We start from the raw sequence: 26,919 nt of genomic DNA on the forward strand, positions 1-26,919 counted from the left end.
TAACATTTTTACAATTACAATTGTGTATAGATACGCCATAGATACGCTCTAATTTAAGATTCGAATCCTGGACCTCCTGATAGAGAGGCAAAGATTCAACTACTAAGCTGCCATTGCATTTAACTATTTTAAAACATTTTAGTAAAAGAACCTCTTCATATTTTAACGTTGAAAACTACATTTCAAAAATCAAACAGTCAAAAGTCGAAGTTTCCAGTGTATCGGAACAACGTAAAAAGAACATCCTATCGGATTTCCCGCCAAAAGTCAATTTTTTATCTGTGCGACGTGAATGGTGTTGCAGTACGAATAAAAAGGAGTGATTTGTGCCAGTGTTGCCAGTTAAGTAGTGAACTAGGGTTACGAGCGACAAACGTTTTCTTTTTAATCTGCCATCGTGTACGATAAATCAGTATCAGGCTCTGTTTTGGTCTGACTGGGAAAGAGTAAGCTATGGTTGGGCATTAGTAGAATCGTACAAGATGTCCTTATATATACAAAATGCCTATTATAGTGACTATGTCACACAGTATGTGCTGGTAAATACCGTAAATGGAAAAGCGAAAAAAGAAATGTCTTCTGTGTTAATCGTTAATTAGTAAATACATAGTTACATTTTATAATTCACATCAAAATTGAATATTCTAAATATCCAAAAAAGAAACTGTACCTAACCAACAATTTTGTGATCTATACATGAATTAGTTTGATATGACTGTAACATTAATTATTATTATATTCATTATAAATTATTATTTTCTGTTTTTTCTACATTGTATCTAACATTCTTATTAAAATGATGTATTATTTTATTATGTATACTATTATGAAATAAATTGTTATATAGGTTTACTAACCTCCGCCAGTACATTTAGATCAATATTTTTAAAGTAAGTAACTGATAGATTTAAAAATAAAATTGTAGGTACTCTTCTTGTTAGCAAGCTTTAAATTAACTTTGTCGTTCGCTTTACGCTCGTACTACGACAAAAGCCTTCAAAGGTATCTTTTTTCAGTTGTTTGGTGGTCTCGTATCCAGCTAGCCGTCCTATTCTTTTTGTGGAAGCAACAAGTGCATTCGAAATATGATTCACGGCGGGTTTGTATTCTTTTTGCGGATTTAGTCCGAGGATTTTATTACTGGGCTTGAATTTTAGTTGTGCGTGAGGTTTTTTATATTGAGATAAAGATTGGTGTAATAAGTACCGAATAGTGATGTTACCTATGAGTTTGCGTAAATTAATCGAGCCAATCATATGCCCAAATCGAAGGCTAAATATTTGGCAGGAAATTATTATAAAGACTCAAATTAAAAAAAAATATAGAGATAGATAGAGTTGAGTACGATTTCATTCTAAATGAATGTAATACCTACTGTAAGTAAAAATTGGTATATAATATCAATATTCATCATTTGTTCCAAGTTATTTTCAAATAAAAAAATAACAATTCAAAAATATTTCTATCTTAAAACAACAATGTTATTTTATAATATAAGTTTACCCGATGTTCACTGGCTACTGCCGCCCATGGACATGCGTAATCAATCTCAGATAAAATTAGGTTTCTACCTGTGGCCAACATTAGATAAGAACCTAATTATATTTGGGGTGTGGACAACCACTGATGCTGCAGATGCTGCTAGTGCTACCCCTGAGAATTAAACTGGAGGAATTAAGTATGTCTCTTTAAAATATTCATCATATAGATTCTGGCTGAAAATCCCGGGCACTTTTAGAAGACTTTTCGATGATCTACGATGTATCACTTAATCTTCATGAAACACTGAGTTTCATGAAGATTCACGTGGCTCATCGCACCTGTTGCGCGAACAAACAATTGACAGTTGTGTCGGGAACTCGGAAGACTGATTCATTTTTGTAAACAAAACTCCAGTTAGCATACGTTTTGTAAAACATTTTAAAAGTCCTTTTCAGACTACCACACTATTTGTAGCTGTTCTTATTACATCGAAGTAGCATATGAGCACATAGCCCACCTGAATCGCCCATGGACATGTGTAAATTGTGTAATCAACCTCAGATAAAATTTAATTCCTACCTGAGATAAGTATGTCTCCTTAATTCATATTCATCATTTCGATTCTGGCTGAAAATCCCGGGCACTTTTAGAAGACTTTTCGATGATCTACGATGTATCACTTAATCTTCACGAAACTCAGTCGTGGCTCATCGCCCACCTGTTGCGCGAACAAACAATTGACAGTTGTGTCGGGAACTCGGAAGACTGATTCACTTTTGTAAACAAAACTCCAGTTAGCATACGTTTTGTAAAAAAATATTACAATTCATTCTCACACTACCACACTATTTATAGCTGTTTTTATTACATAGAAGTAGCACATGATCATATAGCCCACCTGAATCGTCCATGGACATGTGTAAATTGTGTAATCAACCTCGTATAAAATTGCATTCCAACCTGAGATCGTAGCCTGAGATAATTATGTCTCCTTAATTCATTCATATTCACCACTTCTGACTGAAAATCCCGGGCACTTTTAGAAGACTTTTCAATGATCTACGATGTATCACGTAATCTTCATGAAACTCAGTCGTGGCTCATCGCCCACCTGTTGCGCGAACAAACAATTGACAGTTGTGTCGGGAAATCGGAAGACTGATTCACTTCTGTAAACAAAACTTCAGTTAGCATACGTTTTGTAAAAACCCGTTTGTGGTTCAATTTCAGTGATATTAAGGTGGTAGAACTCAATGTGGTTTGACTCGGGTACCGCCACACCTATTTCTGCCTAATAACAGCAGTGTTAAGCGCTGCTGTGTTGTGGTTTAAAGGGTAAAGAAGACCCACTATTTCGAGGTGTTCCAGCTCCAGATTAGTGTTTAGGAGGAGCAGCGCATCTGTGGTCAACCTCGGGTAAATATGTAATCTGGGGTTGATTACAGATGTCCATGGGCGGCAGAAGCTACTTACAATCAGGTGGATTGCATGCTCGTCTGTTACACTTCTTCAATGTGGCTTTACTAAATGGTCGTAAAACATATCTAGTAAGCATACTCCTAACTCCATCGCTCAACGTTTTACATTCTACAAACACTTTGTTGTCACTTCAATTGTCTTATTTGCTCACTCACTTCACTTCCCTGAGACATTTGCGTGTATGCGGCAAAAGTGAAAATTGTAAACCGCGTAGGAACATGAGAGTACGTGAGCAGTTTTAACTAAGTATTCGTATCTTTTTGTTTTTCAAGTGTTTCTTAACTTATGTCACTTTAGGCACTTTTTCAATTGTCTCATTACCAGTGACTTTTATTATTTTTACGATAATTTGCGCGTATGTGGCAAATGTAAAAATTGCGAACCATTTAGCCAATTCAGAGTAGGTACCTAAGCAATATGATTTACTTACTTAGTTTTACGACGATTTTACTAAATATTTGTAACTTTTTGCTTCAAGTGTTTGTTAACTTATGTCACTTCAAACAATTTTTCAAGTGTCTCATTTTCGCTTTTATTATCTTTTAAGACATTTTGCGCGTATGCGGCAAAAGTCAAAATTGCAAAACGTGTAGCAAATTCAGAGTATGACTTATATTTACAAAAGCTACACAATTTCCTTTATTTTCGATTACTTTAGTAAATGTCCGTAACTTTTTGCTTCCCAAGTGTTTTAACTTAAGTCACTACAAATTTTTCAATTGTCTCATTTCCACTTCATTTTGCGTTTAAACTGACTTTCAGACTTGTATTTGCAACATCATTTCCTTTGTTTTACGATGACTTTACTAAATGTTCGTAACTTTTTGCCGAGTTACTCAACATGTTATGTCACTTCAAACACTGTAAGTTGTTCCATTTCTACTCACTTTTATGCTCCGTGAAGACATTAAACACTGCGTGTATGCAAAAGTAAACTTTACAATTGTAACGTTATGGCGAGTTTTAGCTGATCTATTATTATCAATTTTAATTTCTATGAATTAGATTTTTATATAGCTGGATGCAGAGGGAAAAATAGTCTGAATAGTTGTTATTAGGATAAAGATTTAGCTTTGACTAGTGGACCTTAAAAAACTCCATAAACAAGTGAATAAAATAGGTTTTTTTTATACAAAGGTAACTAGATTTTATCTGCGGCTTCGCTCGCGGTCAGAGGTCAATGTCAACTGTTAATTTTATTTATCCCTCGGGAATAGTTATATATCCTTATACTGTGATAGTAGGTAGGTACCTACTTTTTCCGCCCGTGGAGATTTAAACTTAATCGAAGCTGAATTCCGAAAAGAGGGGTTCTAATTGAAGCCAATCACAGATGCTTTGCCACTTCACAAGACCAACATGCGTCTGTTAAGCATTTAAGTTTTAAGATTAAGCATAAGATTAAGCATTTAAGATTAAGTTAATCATTAGTACCTCCATCTTCAAAGCAGAACACAGACAGTTTACATAATTCTTATAAAGCAGAATAAAAACTGAATTCAACATCTTTACATGATTCTTCATCATCATCATCAACCCATGTCTGTCCCACTGCTGGGCACGGGTCTCCTCTCATAATGAGAAGGATTAGGCCATAGTCCCCCGTGCTGGCCAAGTGCGTATTGGTAGACTTCACATATCTTTGAGATTTTTATTTTTATAAATCTCTCAGGTATGCAGGTTTCCTCACGATGTTGTCCTTCACCGTTTAGCAAGTGATAATTAATTTCTAAACGCACATAATTTTGAAAAATCAGAGGCGCGTGCCTAGGATTTGAACCCCTCGATCGAGAGGCCGAGTTTCTTAACCACTAGGCTATCACAGACACTTTAACAACTCTTATAAAGCAGAATAAAAACAGAAGAATCATAAATTGCTTGAACTGTAGCCGAACTACGTAGCGTACCTTTACTTTCATAAATCAGATACTAAATGAGAAATGTAAAGGTGTCAATACAATGCGTGTCAAGTTCATTTACAATTTGATTAGGTTTAATGGGTTTGTGAGCACGCTACAATGGTTTATGGTTTTCACCTTGACCCTGTTATAATTTTCGTGACAATGTCTCTTTCAAATCTTGCAATACTTCAAATTATTCGAAGGCCTTACGTCTTATTTGCCAGAATCATAGATTAGTAAAGATACTTCGCCGCCTTGAAATTGAATGAAGCCACAAACGGCTTATTAGTAAGTTCTTTTTTTGAATCCTTGACAAATAAAAACATTTTTAGAGAAAATTTACGAATAAATAACTAATACTGCGTAATTTACATAATAAATAAATAATTATTTCAAATATTTTATGGACATTTTAGCACGGAGACGTGGCAAGACAAGAAAATGTACCCAGTTTTGGAGAATTGAAATAGTTGCGTAAAAAAGTTTTGCCACGTCTCCGTGCTAAAATGTCCTTAAAATATTTGAAATTATTATTATAAATTATTAATTATCATGTAAATTACGCAGTATTAGTTATTTATTCGTAAATTTTCTCTAAAAATGTTTTTATTTGTCAAGAATTCAAAAAAAGAACTTACTATAATAAGCCATTTGCGGCTTCATTCAAATTCAAGGCGGCGAAGTATCTTTACTAATCTATGATCTATGCATAAAGTTTAGAAAATGTTCAAATCTACGAGCATGCAGTCTACCTGATGGTAATTAAATCAAATAGTTTATTTTAGATGGTAAGTAGCTACTGCCGCCTATGGACATCTATAATCAACCCCAGATAGGATTAGATATTCCTACTGTAGATCGCCCACAGATGCGCCGCTACACCTGAGGACTAAGCTGGAATTACTCCAAAATATGTCTTTCTTACCACACCCTTACAAACCAATACATATTTAACCTCGCTTCAAATAAAAATACACTAAAACAATATTTAATATTAAAGCATAAATAGGTATGGCGGCGATGCCGCGCGCAATCGAATCAAAGTTTCCCTCCAACAAAAACAGTTCAGGTACATAACTTGAAACGTATAATTTTAGTATTTTTAGTCTGCATTCTAAGATCAAGTTGCCGCAGGTAAAAATAAAATTCACATAGGGCCTTATAACAAAAAATGGTCGGCATTTCTAAGAATTTTGCTCCTACGAAGACTTAAAAAGGGCTTTTTTGTTAAACTTTCCTCTCGCATTCTTTTTGATTTTGTCATTCGAAATTCAGCCTTAACTATATAATGTAATGGCTAGGCTTCAAAGAAATTAATTCGTCCTTTTATGTTGGTTCTATTTCGTACTTTGAAGTAGAAATTGTTACCGAAAGTAAGGTATTATACGTAATGTTGGTAATGAATGATTTTTTTTTAGGAGGATTAATGAATTGTAGAAAAGGATTTTGTACAATGTTCATGTTTCTTGCTTACACAAAGATAATATAAGAGAGAGGTAAATAGAGTTATAATTTTGGCTTACAATTTTCGTTGAAATAAGTTATCTATGATTATTTTAAGTTCATTTTCGCTCCTACAAGTCTTCTGTAGGTACTTATCTATGTCTGTAGGATAAGACTTAGAAAAGTGGGTTTTAATTGTAGGATTAATTCTGATATATATTACGAATTGTTTTGATAAACATAAATTGTCCTAATGCTAAATAGTTTGGTTCACAGCGTCACTGATATAAAAACTGTTAGTCCGCTCTGAATATAAAAATCTACGTCCGCTTGCAACAACTTCAGAGTGGACTAGCAGTTTGGCGCGGACTATATCAAGACACGATTTATTTTATGATAGGTTATTTTGCCAAAATATTTTCAATTTGCAAATCTGCAATTTGAAATCTGAAAATATAATAAAAAATTAGCATTATCACTTAAGTGCCTACATTGTTAGGTTATTTTTTTTTGTTGTGAGCATATAATTATTTAGTAGTTGAATAATACCTATAGTGGTTTATAATAAAATGAAAAACAAAAGCAGTAAGTAAGAGTATGTAACATTAATAGTCTGTGCACTTTTCTAACAAACGAAGCAATATTTATTTTAATCTGTGTCAATGTCGGTAAAACAGCACAGAAAACGAATGGCGCTAGCCCTGCTTTACCGACCCAACACTGACAAACTGTCATGGCGTATCACGGTTTACATTTCTGTGCACAGTAAAACATAAATAATGATTTTAAGGTGGAATTTTATAGTTATTAACGTGATAAACCTGTGTGGCTATTCGAAAATATCATGATTGATGTGTATTAGTTGATATTGTGTTGTGTGAGCGTTAAAATGGACAAGAAAAATGCAATTAGACGAGCCAAAAGGCCGTCAAAGGTGCTCGAAGAGAATTATTGGGACTGCAGTGTTTGCACGTACCGAAATAATGCAGAAGCATTCAAATGTTCAATGTGCGACGTCAGAAAAGGTAACTCTCGATCCATTACATATTTTAAATCCTTAACTTTGCCTAAAACATGATATCAGACATCACAATGAAACTATTCGATTAGGGTCAAAATTTCTTAATTCTTCCATTTATTTGCAATAATTTGCATAATGAAGTCATGTTAGACTGAAAGTACAGTTTGTACATCGTGGTATTGATTGCTATAGTATCAAAATGCTAAAATGGTCTCTAATAAATGTTCAGGTGTTGCTATTTTCATTTAATATTATAGTATATTGATAACAATTCCTACAAGATAAACATACTCTATAGTAATTAGTGTTCCAGTAATATCACGTTAAAATATTACAATTTTATGCACTTTTATTTTTCTAATTATGATACAACTAACACCTGTTTATGAAAGTCTTGAAAATCTTTAAATAAGCCGTACATAAAACCGTCCTTGGAATATATTTATATGCGTTATAATGAATAAATTATTACTACTACCAATATGTACCTACTTGTGACTTCTTAAGATTCTATCAAAATTAAAAGTTCTAAAAAATTTAAAATATGTAGTTAGTACAAAAAACGACCACTGTAACATTGAGCGCTGTTATCGTGTATAAACCGACCAAAATGCAAAGCGAGTTATTCTATACGATGTATTTTTGTTAAGCGACATCTTCAATCGTCCGCATAGCAATCGTTGACCTTTCCGTGAGTAGACATTCTTGCATCTATATGTTTAGAACGTATGTAGATTACATTCTCATTTCTTAATACGAATTACAACGAATTTATTTAAAACTGGAAACTATCGAAATAGTTTCGTTTCAATTAGACTAATTAACCATTAGGAAGTTTTTAATTACATTTAATTATACCTAACTAACTAGTAGTTTTCGAGTAGTTACTTTCAATCAATCTCGCTTCAAGTACCAGGCGGACATAAAACAGAGCATGTTGGAATTAAAAACTAGCGGCGTATCGTATACATACGGAATTCCTACTTAAAAGTGTTTGAAGACGAATCTCGTAAAATATATTGGTCTATTTCTATTGTATATCGCCTACTCTTTCTATCTCTCTCTATGTCCTAAGTTACAGGACTTCATAAGTCAAGGGTCGTCATAGGTTGCACCATAAGTCGTCACCTTTTGCGGATGGAAAGTGGCAAAGTTTTTAACGAGAATTCGGATTTTTTCACTGTATCTTTTGCCATATTCTATTCATAATTACAATCTTTTCATGTCCCACTGCTGGGCAAGGATCTTTCAGAATAAACCTTAAGGTCAAAGTGCACTCGTTTGGTGTAGATAATACGAAATACTGTTAATTATGTAGGTTCATTTTATTCACGATTTTATTAATTTAATGGCAAAACAAGTAAAATTAATTACTAATTGAGTTGGCAAAGGAGCTTGCAGAACACTGGATGGCGGCCACCCATGGACATCTGCGACCAAATAGACCATGTCTTACCTGGGGTCCTACCACCATCTTTTAAAAACCTTCATAGTTCAGGAAACTTTTATTTCAATATTGCATCAACATTATTTTTTTTTCGTACCGCGACCTTCTTAAAACAGTAAATATTCCGTCATACGCAGTTGAACAAACTTAAACCCTTATAAATTTTTCGCGTATCCATAGTATATTTGAAGGTGGTAGAACCCTTTGTGGTTCGACCCCGGCGGCACCACCGCCACACCTATTTCTACCTAATAACACCAGTGTTAGGCGCTGCTGTGTTCCGGTTTTGAAGGGTGTGGTAAGGGAGATAGACTTTTCCGAGGCGTTCCAGCTTAGTCCTCAGGGTTAGCGGCGCATCTGTGGCCGACCTCAGGTAGGAATATCTAATCCTATCTGGGGTTGATTACAGATGTCCATGGGCGGCAGTAGCCACTTACCATCAGGTGGACTGCATGCTCGTCTGCTACTCTCATATTATAAAAAAAAAAACAACTGAAATTGTTATATTTTGCTTAAAAAGGTAAATTTCCTGCAAAAAAAGAATGAATAATTTCGATCGACATAATACAAAACTGCTTATTGTAATGTTATAAAAACAATCTTACTTTAACGAGGTCGTGGTGCGATATTTCAATGTATGATTAAAATAATATTGTTTTAAGAGATGGTAGTAACCCCCTGAACCGGATCACAGATGTGTTGACACTCGAGGACTAAGGTCTCATCTGTAAATCAGCTGGCATTTACATCCTTCCGCCGAATCGCAGAGCTGCTTCAGGATAGAAATGAGCGTGGCGGTGGTACCTCTCCGGTCGAATCAGATTGAACTACATACTACCGTCTAAAAGGAACTAATTCTCTTATTATTCGAGTAACTTCTGCTTGCATTTCGGTGCACGGTTTCAGAAACTAAATCTTTTCGTCTCGTATTTTTTTATATGAAAATTCAGTTCAAATGGATTTAGAAAAAACAATTAAAGACCGATTTTTTAGACCATCGAAATAGTCTATTTAAATATTCCGTAGACGAGAGAAGACAGAGCGCTAATGCGAAAACGGTGTCGTTGTCTATTAAGAGAACTGAAGAGAGGGTTTCTACTCCACAGAATGGCTTGAGGCCCTTTTCAAAGTATATCGTGTGCCCAAAACCTTGTATGTTAACCGATCCTCGGTAACGCTGGGTGCCAAGAAGCCCTCGGGGGTCCGAGGATCAAATCCCAGGCTTCTAATTTTCCAAAGTTACGCGTATTAGGAATTAGTACCTGGATTATGTCCTACTTATAATTGTATTTTCATTATTTTAATTCTCATTTAAATAAAAGATTTCGAAACAAAAACATTGTTTAATTTTAAACTGGCTTTCCTGGAAATTTACCTTTTTTACTTGTGCCATTATTCTTGCAAAGCAGCGACATGTAGTCCGCGCCAAACTGCTAGTCCGCTCTGAAGACAGAAATGAGTCGCGTCGCCATAGCAAATTGTATGACTACACCTGCTCGCAATAACTTCAGAGCGGACTAGCAGTATGGCGCGGATTATACATACATACGTACATACGCTCGAGAAGCATTACCCTCCGCAGTCGGGTAAAAATAAGCGCAGAGATGTTTTGGATTTTATCAAATTGTAGGGCTTAAATAGACAACAGACGGAAAGGAAGTGCTAATGCCAAAACGATGTCTTTACCTATTAAGCAACTGAAAGGGGGGTTTTTGAATACTTTACAGGATACCTCGGGGCTATTTTTAAATTCACTATAGTATAGATATGGTTGGGAAAGTAATTTTTCGCTTTCTTTTTTATTTTTATAATATAGAAATAGCAAACGAGCATACAGTGCACCTGATGGTATGTGGCTATGGACATTAGTAATCAACCCCAGATAGGATTAGATTCCTACCTGAGGTCAGCCACAGATGCGCCGCTACACCTGAGGACTAAACTGGAACGCCTCGGAAAGGTATGTCTCCCTTACCACACCCTTCAAACCAGAACACCGCAGCGCTTAACGCTGCTGATATGAGGTAGAAATAGGTTGTGGCGGTGGTGCCACCGGAGTCGAACGACAAAGGGTTCTACCACCTTCATTCTATTTTGCGAAATGTTATAAAATCCTTCAATTTTGCAAAAAAATCGTCGATGGATGAATAGACGTTCAGTTGTTTCTAAGATAACATAAACATCAATTTAGGATTTGACAGAACAGACTAAACATTTTTGAAGTTATACTTCTTTAGGCGCGTTATGAAAAACTGATGAGAGTGAAATTTCAAGATGCGCGCGCATCACTGTAACACAAAATTAACAGGATGAAGTTGCCCACTCAACCGAATTCATTAAGTCTCGGAAAAAAGCTACCAACGAAATGGAAATAAAACCTCTCTTAGTCGCGCATGTTGGTACGCTTGTCGCCTCTGATCACTGTTTTCATATTTATTTATAATATTTATCCACATGGTTTTAGTTTTTACAGTCACAACACGTGTTTTATATTCATACAAGTGCGAATTATATATGTGGCAATAAAATATATTCAGTAGTGATTTAATTTTTTTTTTGTAATATAACAAGGGTATGTAGGTCAATCCATGTTACCACATTTTTAAAATACCGAAGTAGCAAACACGCATGCAGTCCACCTGATGGTAAGTGATTTAAAGGTGGTTCTACCCTTTGTGGTTCGATTCTGGCGACACCACTGCCACACCTATTTCTGCCTCATAACAGCAGTGTTAAGCGCTGCTGTGTTCTGGTTTGGAAGGCGTGGTAAGCAAGACATACTTTTCCGAGGCGTTCCAACTTAGTCCTCAGGGGGAACGGCGCATCTGTGGCCGACCTCAGGTAGGAATATCTAATCTGTTTGGGGTAGATTACGGTCTGTGGCTCGTCTGCTACTCCTATATTATGAAATAAGTAACTAAATATAATATAAGTCGAATAATTCGTTCCTATGTAAAAACCCATAACCAAAAATATCATATTTTCCTTTGTTCACCCTTCCAGCCAGAACCCAGTAGGTTTTCGCCATCTTAATCAAATCAAAAATTATATTTATTTGTTCACAATGTTTACATTTTATTAAAGTTATTGGAGCATTACAATTATTATCATTATAATCCAAAAATAGTTTCTATCGTGCCGCTATTAGCGACACTCTACTTTTTCTAGTTTAAAATTTTATTTTAAGCCATGTCTAGATTTAAAGCTAAAGTTTAAGTATAGGTACAGACGGAAGCGGGCCCGCTAATGCAATAACTGTGTTTCATGTCTATTCCAACTGAACAGGGAAAGGGTTTTGGAATATATCACGGAATACGGCGCACTTTAAATATTTTGGTATCTATTTTAACATAAGAGAAGTGTACGGTTAGTGGTATTGTCGTATAGAGGTTTTCAACCCATTACCGTCCCACTGCTGGGCACGGATCTCGTCTTAAAATGAGAAGAAAAGGCTAAAGTCCACCGCGCTGGCCAAGTGCGTATTGCTAAACTTCACATACTTTTAAGAACTTTTTTGATCTCTCAGGTATGTATGTCTTCATGATGTTTTCTAGACCATTAAAGCAAGTTATAATTTATTTGTAATACGCACATAAGTTTGAAAAATCAGAAGTAAGTGTCTGGGATTTGAACCTACAATTACGTCATTTTAATTCTAAAAGTGGACATACATTTCTACTTTTACAATTTCTCCTAGCACCCAATGAAATACAGATCCAAAACTTCACTATCTTACATTCTGATTTATATAAGTGGAGCAGATATTTTAATTGCAAATATCTCACTGACTCGAGACTAGGGATGTACCATGCAACGAAATATCGAACTTAAAATATCGATATATTTATCGCTGCTGATATGATGAAAAAAAATAACGATCGTTATCGAAAATTTCATATATTTTCAGATATATTTTAGATCGGGAAAAAAGAGACCGTTAGGTCGGAAAAAAGTCTTAATTTGCGAACATTTGTAAAAGATTTGAATTATCGATAAGTCGATAACATTGCGTTTAAATTTTTATATTCTGTGTTATAAATATTTTAATATTAATACCTGTTTATATCGATAATTTAGTAACATCCCTACTCAAGATTGGCCATATAACAGACGGGCGAACGAGGTCGTGAGCCAATTCACTTATTGCTCGATATTGGATTTAGTTAACCTGACAGGTTTAAGGTGGAACTTAAGTTCGTATACCTTACCATATACCGTAGAGTAGGAGACTACTTTTGCTGTGTACAGGCATATAAAAAATAACACATTTGTGTAAGATTGAAATGGTAAGCGAGCATGTAGTTAAAGCTAGAACTCTCTGTGGTTCGACTCCGGCGGCACCACCGCCACATCTATTTCTGTCTAATAACAGCAGTGTTAAACGCTGATGTGTTGTGGTTGGAAGGATGTGTTAAGAGAGACTTTTTCTGTGGTTAGGGAGACTTTTTCGAGGCATTCCAACTTGGTTTACAGGGGTAGCGGCGCATCTGTGGTCGACCTCAGGTAGGAATATCTAATCTTATCTGGGGTTGATTACAGATGTCCATGAGCAGCAGTAGCCGCTTACCATCAGGTGGACTGCATGCTCGTGTGCTATGTGGCAATCGTACCTCCTCGATCAAATTATGCAGTTAGTACATCCTTAAAAAATATTTTTTTTATGACTTAGGCAATAGTCCAACACATTTGTATAAAAAATTCTGAGGAACGTATGTTTCCGCATGATAATAAAATTGATCACTGACGTCCTAGACTTCAAAAAATTTAAACTAGAGCTTCCAGTATGACCTATAGTTCATTGGCTATTAAATATATTGGACGTATAAACAACAATGCTATGGAAAGTAGGTCGAGAGCCAATTCATTCCCTAGTGGTCGCGTCATAGCAGTTTTAACACTTAACGGTATTAGGTATGTAGACTAGAAGCTACGGACTAGCTTCGTGTGTGTAGGGTGTTGTGATAATGAGGGAACCTTGGTATGTCCGAGATCATAACAGCGCTTTACATTGTTTAACTAAACCTTTTTTTTGTTGACGAGGGGGAAACTTTCAAAAGGTACCTTATAACGTGGGAACGACACGGGGTTATGTGGGATGTTTACCGCACTAAAATTCCCCGGTGGCCGTCCTCGGCGCTGCGTAGAGGACTCCGGGATCTCCGAAGGAACGCAATCAGAGTCCTCTTAGCTCGTCGTGTCGTCGGGCTCCGCGCAGGTGAGCATTACGCTCACCACTCCGCCCGGTGTGCACTATGGCACGCGACCACACATACCGCCGTCCTTCCCGCGGTCGCAGGCCGGGCGGTTCGAGCTCCCAGTCTTGCCACCCGCAACCCTGGATGCCCCTTTTAGTGGCCTCTTACAACAGGCAGGGGATACCGTAGCCCTATTCTACTATGTGATCTCACATTTGCAATTCCTATATGTTCCCCCCAGGTACTTCGACACGAAAACCGCGCATCAACCCAGCGCTGGTGGCGGCGCAGGCTGCTGGTACAGCGCCGACCAGCTCGCAGAAAAGACCTAGATCAGCCAACTCGCTTAAAAAGAAACGACGACCGCCCCGACTCAGTAATGTTGATAGGAGCTCTGCGCAGACTAGAGAGGTAAGGAGGTACTCAGTAGACAGTATTGCAGAGGTCACACCAACTCGCAGGAAAGGTCTAGGTCTGTTAACCTCTCAAGAAGAAGGTTTTGAAGGTGATAGAACCGTCTGTGGTTCGATTCCGACGGCTCCACCGCCACACCTATTTCTGCCTTATAACAGCAGCGGTAAGCGCTGCTGTGTTCTGGTTTTAATGGTGTGGTAAGAGAGACATATTTTTCTGAGGCGCTTTAGCTTAGTCCTCAGGGGTAGCGGCGCATCTGTGGCCGACCTTAGGTAGGAATATTTAATTCTATCTGGGGTTGATTACAGACGTCTATGGGCGGCAGTAGCCACTTACAATCAGGTGGTCTGCATGTTCGTCTGCTACTCCTATATTGTAAAAAAATGTATCAGACCCTTATTGTTTATCGATTGTTACCGATCTACCGATGTCATTCAGCAAGTTAGTCGAATGGAACAGTAAAGAGGATAGACTGTTAATTAAATGGTTATTTAAGTTGGCTGCGACATTAAATTAAGGATTTTCCAAAAAATATTACAATATTCATGTGGACTTAGATTCGAGTGCATTAAATTAGACTTACTGAAGGATATCATTATTGTATGTCTTCAAATTGGTATTGTAACAATGCCTCCGTACATCTAAAGCCTTATCTACTGTATTTTAATAAATTGTGATTTTATTTTTATAATATAAGAGTGGCAAACGAGCATGCAGTCCACCTGATGGTAAATGGCTATTGCCGCCCGCCCATGGACATCTCTAATCAACCACCGCTACCCCTGAGGACTAAGCTGGAACGCCTCGGAAAAGTATGTCTTCCTTACCACACACTTCAAACCAGAACACAGCAGCTCCTAACACTGCTGTTATTAGGTAGAAATAGGTGTGGTGGTGATGCCGCCGGAGTCGAACCACAAAGGGTTCTACCACCTTCACAGACTTAAAAAATGTGTCTTATTAGTTGCCTTTATTCCTAGGTAACAGTGAGCGGTGTGACGGTGGTGATAACGGAATATAAGCCCAAGAAGTCTGTATCAAGCAGTTCGAGCGACGTGGAATCCTCAAATGACGCCCGACCGTGAATCCAAAGCTAAGAGACCACTAGGTACGAATACGGAAATAAGACCGGGCGAGACAGTATTACGTAATGGGAATATTGTTTAAGTCCACGGGCATAGATTAGTAAAGATCACTCACTCCTTACAAGAACATGTAACCAGTTTTGATTATTGAAATTGTCACTGTCATCTATTTTCGTGTTTGAAAAATATAAAAATAATGTAGTTTTTAGAGTATTTACGAATGAAATGATGTTTCTACCCACTTTTTTCATCGATCTAGTGTTGTTTTTGCACCAATTAATTGCACATGTCGGCATTGTTCCGCGTAAATTACACCATGACAGTCGGAGATGGAATGGGATAACAGTCAGCCATTTTAAGTATGTGTGAGAAATTTGTGGCTATCAATTACAAGGCGGTGAGATATCTATACTAATCTAAGTCCACGGGCTTAAGACCAGTTGAGCGTGTACGGAATAAGACCACTCGAATATTAACGGTATAACATGAATATGTTGTAAGTTGTAAGTTTTTGTAGATTTTCTATAAAATGTGAACTGTTAGAAGGATGGATTTTTGGTATTGTCACTAACGGAGATACAATATAATATGCGTAGGTAATGCCATTTTTTAAATTGCAACAAAAAATGTTTTTTTTTTGTAAAAAGTGAGACTTAGGCAAAGTCGATAAGGCACAGGCGTATAATATCAATACATAAAATATTTTTTTTTGCATTTGATACACAAAATGCATTTTTTTTAGTGCATTAAAAATGTTTTTTTATGCGTAAAATAGAAGCATATCACTGAAATAACATGAAAAATTGTTTTAGTATCAAACATTTTTTTTTTAGGTTATATCGAATTTCAAGTAGGTCCGATAAAATACCGTTAAAATAGTGTTGTGTAGTGGTTCGTGAAGCTTTTACCGGTAATTAGCTGGATGCAAATGCTTGTGCCGGCTATTTCAGTGCAGATCGATAAGGGATGCGCAACTAGTGTTGCTCTATCTACCGGTTCTGATGGGACGTCCTGTTTTTTTCTTTTTTTGTGTTTGTATGTTCAGGAATTTTAGTAAGCCCGGGTATTTTTAGGCATTGTTTTATCCTTAAGCTGATGCAGTACCTTTAGGGTATTAATATCAGTTCTGTTTTCCGTCGATGATGGTGGAAATAACCCAATTATCATTACAGAAAATGTAGTCTTTTTTATTGATAACACTTCAACTCGCGAATGAAACAAAAAATACATGAATTGACCAATAAAAAAGAGAAATGTATGAACTTTTTATGTTGAAGTTCGATCACTTTTCAGAATTTAATCTTATCATTATAGATTCTCAATGGCTACCGATCAAACCAAAAAATGTATTACATACAAAAGAGAATAATTTTCTTAACAGTTTTGTCTAAGCCTATTTCTGAAGTGTGATGAAAATGATGATAAAAACAAATTTTATTAGCTTTTCCTTTATTATTGTTACGAATGTAACGTAAAAGTAATTTCACGATTTAATATAAATCATATTTCTCGAATCTCACATAAATCCCAATTTCCCGTTATCCCGATTCCAACTCACACCATGGCAACACTAAGCATTAGCTGGTGCAGACACGATCAATAGTCTGGGTAAGTTGGAGCAGACGAGGCACGTGAATAACTATCGCGGCCAGCTATTAAAACTCGCCGTCAATTAATGTTGGTACTTTTACGCTGGCAACATTCGTGGGCATAGACAAAGTTCTAAATTGACAGCTGACATTTGATAATTTAATTTTCGGATGTTGTGGCGGTTTTTTTAGTAAAAATGAAATGAAAAATTCTATAAATAATCTAATCTAATATGGCGTTCAGTATAATTAATAATTTTGCAAATATCGTGACTAATTCCATATCGTAGAAGAACTTTCAGAAACGTCACTAAGTACTACAATTTTTTATGAAATAAATACAAATGAATAATCATCAATAGAAAGAATTCATTGTATAAGAGAAGAATGTACAAGACGCTGGTGACGACTGTCGCCGATTGACTCTGTCCGTCGCTAGCAACTGCAGCCGACCGTAAACGGCAGTCGCTTATTGCAATAAGCGACCTACAAACTTGCGATCGGGGACGGCGATAGCTGACGACTCGCCGACTAATCAAGTCGCCGGCGACTTCTGCCGCGAGTCGCTCGTGTGGTACCTCCCTAAATGAGTAACGCTACAAATCGGTTGTATGGTATTTTTATTGTATCAATGCAAAAAGTTTGACGAATCACTAAACAACACCAAAAAGTCGTATTGGCAAACACCAAATTAAAATATATGCGACTCTTTTACGCTTAATAAAGACAATTCAATAAAGGGCATGTATTCTCATAACTTTGCCTATTTATACAAGATATATCGGTAAAGAAAGTCAATATACTTCTGTAAGTAACAGATATCATTATTTGAAACTAAGCAGGAAGTAAATAAAAATATGCATTATGAACTTTCGACTTTGATATTGAGTAGAGTTGAAGACATATTAATGTTCCACTTCAAAAAAACTTGGATAAAGTTAGTATAGTCCGCGCTAAACTGCTAGTCCGCTCTGAAGTTGTTGCGAGCGGGTGTAGTCATATAAGTTACTATACTCTTAGGTAGGCATACAATTTGCTATGGCGACGCGATTCATTTCTATATTCAGAGCGGACTAGCAGTTTTACGCGGACTATACTAAATATACTACAATAATGTGCACATTATGTATACTGTGATTCAATACAATTATATATAATAACTTTGCAACTTGAATATGCCAATCATAGATTAGTAAAGATTACTCACTCCTAACAAGAAAATGTACCCAGCTTTGAGAATTGAAATAGTTGCGTAAAAAAGTTTTGCCACGTCTCCGTGCTAAAATGTCCGTAAAATATTTGACATTATTATTATAAATTATTTATTTAGTATGTAAATAACGCATTATTAGTTATTTATTCGTAAATTTTCTCTAAAAAATGTTTTTATTTGTCAAGAATTCAAAAAAAGAACTTACTATAATAAGCCGTTTGTGGCTTCATTCAATTTCAAGGCGGCGAAGTATCTTTACTAATCTATGATGCCAATACAAAAACATTCTAATATTTTTACATCGTATTTAGAGGACTTGTATTTTTTGTATTTTAAAATTCGAATAGAACACCACATTAGGCTTCCTACACACGTTGCGACTAAAATAATATAATTGTTTTAAAACGGAAACGTGCGATTTGAGTGTTGGTGGTTTGGTACTAGTAGGTAATTGTAATTTAATACTTTTAGTAATATTTATTAATTTAAACTATCGATACTTTAAATTAAATAATGCTGTAAAGTCTACTTATAATGGGCGTCTAACATAACATGTCAACATTTCTGACATTTTGAAAAAATCTGATTTCGGTACTTTTTGAGTATTTTTTGATTGATTACACACTTAGGTCCGTAATCCATAACCAATCTTTCAATTTTTGTCTACCACGGAGTGAAATTCGAAAAATTCTATTGCAACAATTATCAAATTTGAAACTTTGGTAGGCAAAACATCGGATAGATTATTGAAAACGGACGTTAGGCTATAGTCAATGGTTCCCAAAACTTGATTTTTTCAAAATGGCGGAATTTGTATGTCAGAATGTTAGCTGCTCTTATAGCTGCCATGTATGATTTTGTTATTTCTTTGTTTTGGTATTATTTATTTATTTTTATTGGTTGACATGTACATAATATAGCGGACCAGCAGGTTCACTGCCAGTAAACGAAATGTAAATAGAAATGTCGCTTTAATACAATTCAATTATTTTTAACACTTATGAGTAGTAGGAAATGCATGTAAAAAAAATTTAATCCCAAAATTTGGTTTTAAAAGCTTGAGGCTTATATCTACAGACATTGAACGTGTCGTGTCAGACAAAATTGTTTGTAAACAATATTGTGACAGGCACAGCCCGTGCCTGCACGGTCGCGTTATGATCTATATACGTTTTTGTAGGTAGAAACCTTTGTGGTTCGACTCCGGCGGCACCACCGCCACACCTATTTCTGCCTAATAAGAGCAGTGTCAAGCGCTGCTGTGTTCTAGCTTGATGGGTGTGGTAAAGGAAACATACTTTTCCGAGGCGTTCCAGCTTAGTCCTGAAGGGTAGCGGCGCATTTGTGGCCGACCTCAGGTAGGAATATAATCCTATCTGGGGTTGTCTACAGATGTCCATGGGCGGCAGTAGCCACTTACCATCAGGTGGACTGCATGCTCGTCTGATACTCCTATATTATAAAAATAATGTTCATAACTACTGTATAGGATGATATGATTGTGTTTCGCTACGGACAGTGTATGATACGTACAGTGTCTGAAGATATAATCATAATACATTTGGCTAATATTATATTCTTTAAGGCTATTGTAGTGGAGCTTTTGCGATTGTTGGCTACGCAGTAAGAACAATTCGTGCGTTGCCAGAATTTGGGAACGCTCTACGTACTTATTTATATATTTCCTTGGCAAAGTACTGGGCGATTGATTGTTTTCATCAGTTTTAGGTAACAATCGATGTATACCAACTATTTTGCTTCTGATAGTTCTCCTTAAATTGGGGACATATGGTTTTTATCAATCTTTCTACGTTATTTACGTCATTAGTTATAACTAATGAACATAAAAGAAAAATAAAAGACTTATTGGTGGTTTTTAGATAGGGCCAAAAAGTCGAACCTTTCAGATCAAAGGGACGCAATCCAAAATTAATATATGCAAAATCTCAAATATCTTCAAATATAGGTAATAAAAATAGGTATGTACTTTAGAAATAAAACACCAATTTTATAATTTTTCACTGTCAGAAATACATGTTTTAAGGCTCAAAGCTCACGGTGCGTTTATCTTTCGCTTCCGCGCGCGGACGCGTAGAAATATGAAAATGTTGGTAAATTACTTTTGTTGTTTTCACAGCGCGATTTATTTCTGTAGCGTTGCTCTTGTCTGCTGTTTTCGTTGCGACATTGAGCAACATATATCGATCTCTTTCCGACCTACGGTTGCTACATAACCGCAGCGGCTACGTAATCGCGCATATCTGCGGTCTTGTGAGTTTTGGAACAAAACAGCTATTTCGCGTTTGCGCAGCGGATGCTTAATTAAAACGCACCGTGCGTTATCACTCCAATAGTAAATTAAATTAGTATAGTGTTTTGTAATGTTTGATATATTTATAACATAGCGTGAATATGGTGATTTAAGTCAAAATATCCCATCGTTATAAATATCACAAAATTATCTTGTATATATTATATAATATTGTATCACAATAACATACCTTATGCAAACAGTCTGTGATAAATTTTCACACGACATATTTATCGTATTATAATATATTCTGGCTAAATAGCATCGTGTAGGTTAAAATCAAAGATATTGTTTATATCTAGATTCAATTTCAGTTTCAAGAAAATGACAAAAAATGCAGACTTAATGTATCAGTCACTCAAAGTGAGTTAAAATTCCTCTTCAATCTTAGTCAATTTTTGCCTACCTACTGTTTGAAATTTGTCAATGTTTCTAGGCAATAATTGTCAAATTTCGTTACCGTTGATAGGCAAAGATTGGTTAAGATTGTTATGCCACTAGTGTACATAAAATACTATAACATACGTATACCAATTATATCAAGGATTTTCTTTTGGAAAAAAAGATAAATATAATATCTTTAGAATAAAAGCACATAGCAGCCAATGTGTTAAATTATATAATTAAATATTCCACAGGCTAATACTAGTAGTAGTAAATGGTATATTTAATTAACTCTTTCCTTATTCTTCGAATTCACTAACCTAATGTAACCTAACCTAATTATTTTGCTCAGGGCATTGGTGACTCTAAGTGTGATTGTGTTTATTTTACCCATTTATTTTAGGTAATGTAAACTCTTATGCTTACTCTTATTAAGTTACGCCCATTAATAATATAAACGATCTTTTTAATATTTTGCTTGCCAAAGATTGATGTTTGACGATTTCTTCATACTGGACATCGTCAAATTTCGATGTTTGGTCAACGGTTTGTATATGTACTCGTAAATAAAATGAAAACGTGTATGTGTGCTGTCAATGCGCTCGCGTTTCGTTCACATTTTTGAGTTGTTTAGTGGGCACGTAACGTATCTATAGTTTCAATATATTATCAGTATCTTTGGTAAGTAAAAAATTTAGCTTCCAATCTTTCGTATGTGTAGATCGCTTAGCTTTATGCGAAGTTGTGATTTGTTTTTAACTAGCGACGAAATTAAACTTTAGTTCAGGTTTTGTCTAGGTAAAAATATAAGCTAGTTTATAAATAGCTTAACGATGCTTTACACAGTATGAAGAAGGAGTGTCAGAAAATAAAAATAAATTAATTATCGTCAATAAATAATGTAATCGTAGAGTCGTAAGACGTCCGTCTGTAAATAGCCTTAACTTAAAATAAAAATAATTAACCGTATAAATTGCATCATAGTTAGTTTATTTTTTTTTAATTTTGAATATTGATCTTTTTCTTCTTCATAAAAACGGTAGGAGAAATAAATTAAAATTTAAATATATTTCTTAATTTTAAGCGATAAAGTAGAAGGGTTACGGAGTCCCTAATGCGTCGTCGGCTTTGGCAAAGAGCTCGATTTGAACCTTTCTTGAATATCCCCATGTTATAGTGCTATAGGTATTCTACGAGAGGAAGTTCCACATCTTTCCGTGCACACCGTTCATTCCACATCTTGCATTTTCGCGGCAAAAATGAGCGTAAAAACCGAACCGTGGAGGACCGCCAGGAGTGCGTGATCAACACTAGGCTATCACTACTATATTCAATAGGTACTGAAATAATAAACCTATTTCTCGACCCAATTTACAACTATTATTATTCCCGCGCAAAATACAAGTCCGTCAATAGCGTTATTTTTCTTTTTTTATGCTAATGCATAGGAATCTAGCCAGTGACAATATAAATGACCTATTATTATGACCTATTATTATAAAAATAACACAATGATAATATCACTAAAAATTTAATTTAAAAGATTCTATAATAAAATATTTTTTGGCTCAACTTGGCGGAGGCACTGCCGTGCCTCCAGATTTGGATAAATTTCTAACAGTACTATAATGCAGTTTATATGATGCAGTATATTCAAGTCAGTATGTTTGCTTGTTTGTTTGTTTGTAACCTTATAGCGTATGTTACCAAGTCACTATCGGCCCCAATCCTTGTGTTCCATGCGTTTGAATAAGTATTTATTCTAGATTTAAGTTGTATTTTAGTTTTTTTAGGTAGGTATTTAAATGTGAATCTTTGTACATTTTTATTTTAGTTGTTTCGTTTCTTTTTTATTTTTTTAATTGATTTTAACAACCCGAAACTGTTTTTTTTTCTCATCATTAAGGAAAAAATTAAATGCTAATTAGCAAATTGCCATAATATTCGTAAAACGACAAATTTTAGAAAATGATGGAAATACTTTGTTTGATTAGCATTTAAAATTTCTCTGATAAATAATTTTTCGCTAGCAAACAAAATTTAAATTATTTTTCGGTATTATTTTATATTTTTGTTTTTTAGGAGAAAACAACATTTTTATACTATCTCTTATATATATTTATTTGTCTTTTAAACTTCACACCTCTACTTGCCCTATATTTCACACAGATAAAATAGATTTATAAATACATCCAAAATTTGTAAGTAAAAATATAGACATACAATACAATAACTACAGGGTGTTACAGAAAACTTTTTGTACTTTGTTACACCACACAATGAAACAATAAATGTACTGTAAATATTACAACGGCTGTAAAAGTATTGTATAAAATTAAAATTTTGACCTTTTTTACAATGTAGCACCATACCGCAGTGTAAATTACTATTACAGTAACTCTATTGTTTTTTGCGAATTTTATTATTACATTATTTTTAAATCAAAAATGGCCGCATTTGTATCTATTTGCCTCTCACTCTTTATGTATGATGTATGAAAAAAAAAACCTTTAAAAGCTGAATTACAATATTTATTAATAAAATTATATAATTACAGAACGATTTATGATACACCCTGTGTATTCATCGACCGTAAGTAGGAAACATAGCTGCCATTTTGAATTACCTATTTTAAATCCAGAATGGAACAATATTAGACACACCCTGTATACAGCGATCGTAAACAGGATGTTCTCGTTGTCGTCAATTAACGTTATTGCCCCACTTGTCAACACTAGCGCGGCGGTACACGCGCCAAATGTTTATAATTTGTTGGCGAACACATTTTGTTAATAATTAAAAAAGAAACAATATGTAAATGGTGTGTTTTTATTTGAAATTTGAATTAAAAAATATTTCTTTTTTGTTTATTGCTGTTTTTGATTTATGATGACACAAATCATTGTTATGATAAATAATCAATGACCTTACTCGTTCTAAGAATGGCAATGGGTCAGTAATGGGATGCTGACGATGACGTCATGAAATGTAACGAATTTTAATTTCACAAATCATCGATCTGAATATACATAATACATATGTAATTTGATTCAATACAGATTGTAATTTAGCAGGGCAGCTTTTGTATGTTTCTCACTCTTACATCATAGAAAATAAGCGAGAGGCAAATAGAAATGCCGTCTTGAATTTTAAACTTACTCGAATCCATTCAAAATTAGTTGCCAGTAAAACTAATTCGCTCTTTGTTTACATTTTTAAACCAAATGATCTTATGGTATATATTGAAATTTGGAAATAAAAATATCCGACAAAATGTATGATCGTTGTCGTTTTCATGATGAAAATGTGATGTAAATAAATTCGAAAAAATATTTTTTGTAAGCAGTATTAGTATCGCATCAAAAATTAAGATATAATGTAAAAAATGGTAGATAAAACCACGTATTTCATGTACTAAATCCGTACCAAGCGTGAATAAGTTGACAAGTGGAAAATGCACGATTTTATTGCATCTATGTGCAGTATTCGGTGAGAATTATTTAAATGTTTACAAGTGGCATGTGTATGGTAAAATACCCGTTAACTTACCTATTTACTCACCACATAGGTAATTCAAACAATCTTAATGTTTATTATAATTAAAAAATAATGGTTATTATAATAAGTTTATTATAAATAAAAATGTGTATATATACATATTTGCATAAGTAGGTCGTATCAATATATTCACGCCTGGTACCCAAATATTGTAATACGGATTTGTAGTGGTCATTCGTAAATAAATAATATCACACACAATATGATAAATATGTATATTTTTTAATTTTATACGGCTTTTCACAATATATTGTAATACCGGCACGTTGGGATCGCGCCAAAACTTTACGATCTGTCACTTTTGACGTTTGTGGGCCGAAGTCATAATTTGTAACAATGTGTTATGTAATTTATATAACAACGCTACTAAATTTGTCTGCAAAGGTTTAAAAAAAACGCATAAAATATTTTTTGAGAGTTTGTGCTAGTGATAAACCTTCATATCGATACCTTAATTCGCAAATCAGCCAACTCCACTTTTTGTCAAAATGTTTTTTTTTTTTTTAATTTATTTTGACAATAAATGGCGTTGAACAAAAACAAAATAAATAAAAAAAATCATTTTGAAAAAAGTGGAGTTTGCTGATTTGCGAATTAAGGTATCGATATGTGTATCACACTTACACGGAAAAAAAAGTACAGAGTCATTTAAAATCATTCTAAAATGAAATCTGTTCATATTCAATGTTTTTGGTTCACTTAGATTATAATTGTCATGTAAGTATAGCTTGTTTCAAAGAAGCATTGGATTCAAAATAGTCGATTTTGGGTAACTTCCTCGGTCATTCGTAGATAACAAGTAAGTTCATATATCGTTATTTTTGAATACAATCTTTATTGTAACAAGTTGTACTGTTACAGTATTGCTGACGTCAGAAAAATCTATTTTCAAAATATTTAAGTATTGTGTTTTGAATAAAATATGTGTTATTTAATTATAATAAACGGGACTCTATACTACACTTGTAAATAATATCTGGGCAATATGAACAATATGGTTGCCTTTGACATATTTTGCCGTTGAGCGCTCTAATATTTGCAGTGTCATAGACAATTGCCTTCAAGTGTCAATGTGACAGATTGTAAGGTTTTGCCGCGTATGGCAATATCGACTATGAAACATTTTTCTAGCAATATATGTATACTGTCAAAAGAAACGGTTAATTGTATTGAACGGCTATTTTTAAATGGATTTATATAAATTCTGTTAGATTTGACAGCTGTCATGTCAAATTTGACAGTAACTTTTTAATTTATTTCGACTAAATGTTAATTAATGCGTAAATGTAGTGGTAAATGTTAATTATTTTTAAGTACTATATTGATGTATTGTAATGTATATAAAGGATGTGGAAAGAATTGTGTGATTTTATTTAATTTCCCTTTTGGAAATCATTATATTGTTAATTTATTTCGAATTTTATCTATATATATAAACGCTAAAAGATACGTTCAGAACGTATTAATTAAGGTTTTGCCTAAACTACTGAAGCTACAATCATAAAATGTGCTGCATCATAAAATGAATATAGCTTCATTTTATAATGTAGATACTAAGCACTAAGAACGGATTTTTTGATATTCCACCGTTAAGAGGGTTATATAGGGGTTAAAAGGTAGTATGAAATTCCGTCAATTTTAAAGCAAACTCGATGAAAATTGATATTCAGCTTTCTGATTTAAAATAATAAAAATATAATTTAAGAGGTTTTTCCAAAATCAACCCTTAAGGTGGTGAAATAGGGGTTGACAGCTTTATTTTTGTAACGCTGCATTCCGGATTCGATCTCCGGCCAAGCACACATATATTAAGTGATGAATTAAGACATCGGTTTCAAAAACAACAAACAATGGGACAATAATAGGTTGAAGATAAGAATTCGAAAAAATATAAATGAATGAAAGAAACTGCGTGTACACCAATGGCATATAAGTGTACACGGGCAAATAGTGAAACTATGACAAATCAAAAAAATGTTGTATCATCATATTTGATCATAAAAATAAATTTTAAAATTGCATTTTTGATACTTTTTTTTACAAATCTGGCGACCTTTAATAATCAATTTATGTCCATTTTAAATTTTGCCAAATTCACTTTTCAATACTACTAATATCAAAAGAAGTATTCAATAATAATATATATATATATGGTTTGGATAAAAGACGATTAATGTACGACCGTTTTCTAGTATGTGGACATAAGACATTGCAACCATGTAGGTAAACGTAAGCGGCTTCCTTTGACGCGGCGGCTTTGTGCGGATCTACATTGACAGATCGAGATTACGTCAAGCGAGCGGGGAAGTTGTTTTTTTTTTGGACCAGTGCTGCCAGGGTAAAGCTATATTTTAGTATGGGTTTATTCAATAAAAATTGTTTGGTTGGATATAGGTA

General features: G+C 34.6%; 1 protein-coding gene across 1 annotated transcript; it reads left to right on the forward strand.

Annotated features, from left to right (window-relative positions):
• Positions 1–7,014: 7,014 nt before the first annotated feature.
• RYBP (ring and YY1 binding protein) lies at positions 7,015–16,100 on the forward strand. The gene is made up of 3 exons (XM_073090368.1): positions 7,015–7,330; positions 14,210–14,379; positions 15,363–16,100. Exons 1-3 carry the CDS (start codon positions 7,195–7,197, stop codon positions 15,465–15,467), a joined length of 411 nt encoding a protein of 136 aa, XP_072946469.1. The 5' UTR covers positions 7,015–7,194; the 3' UTR covers positions 15,468–16,100.
• The last annotated feature ends 10,819 nt before the right edge of the window (positions 16,101–26,919 follow it).

The sequence above is a fragment of the Epargyreus clarus genome, unplaced genomic scaffold (assembly GCF_041222505.1).
Source record: "Epargyreus clarus isolate Ecla_fem2 unplaced genomic scaffold, WU_Ecla_fem_2.2 ptg000032l, whole genome shotgun sequence".
Taxonomy (NCBI): Eukaryota; Metazoa; Arthropoda; class Insecta; order Lepidoptera; family Hesperiidae; genus Epargyreus; species Epargyreus clarus.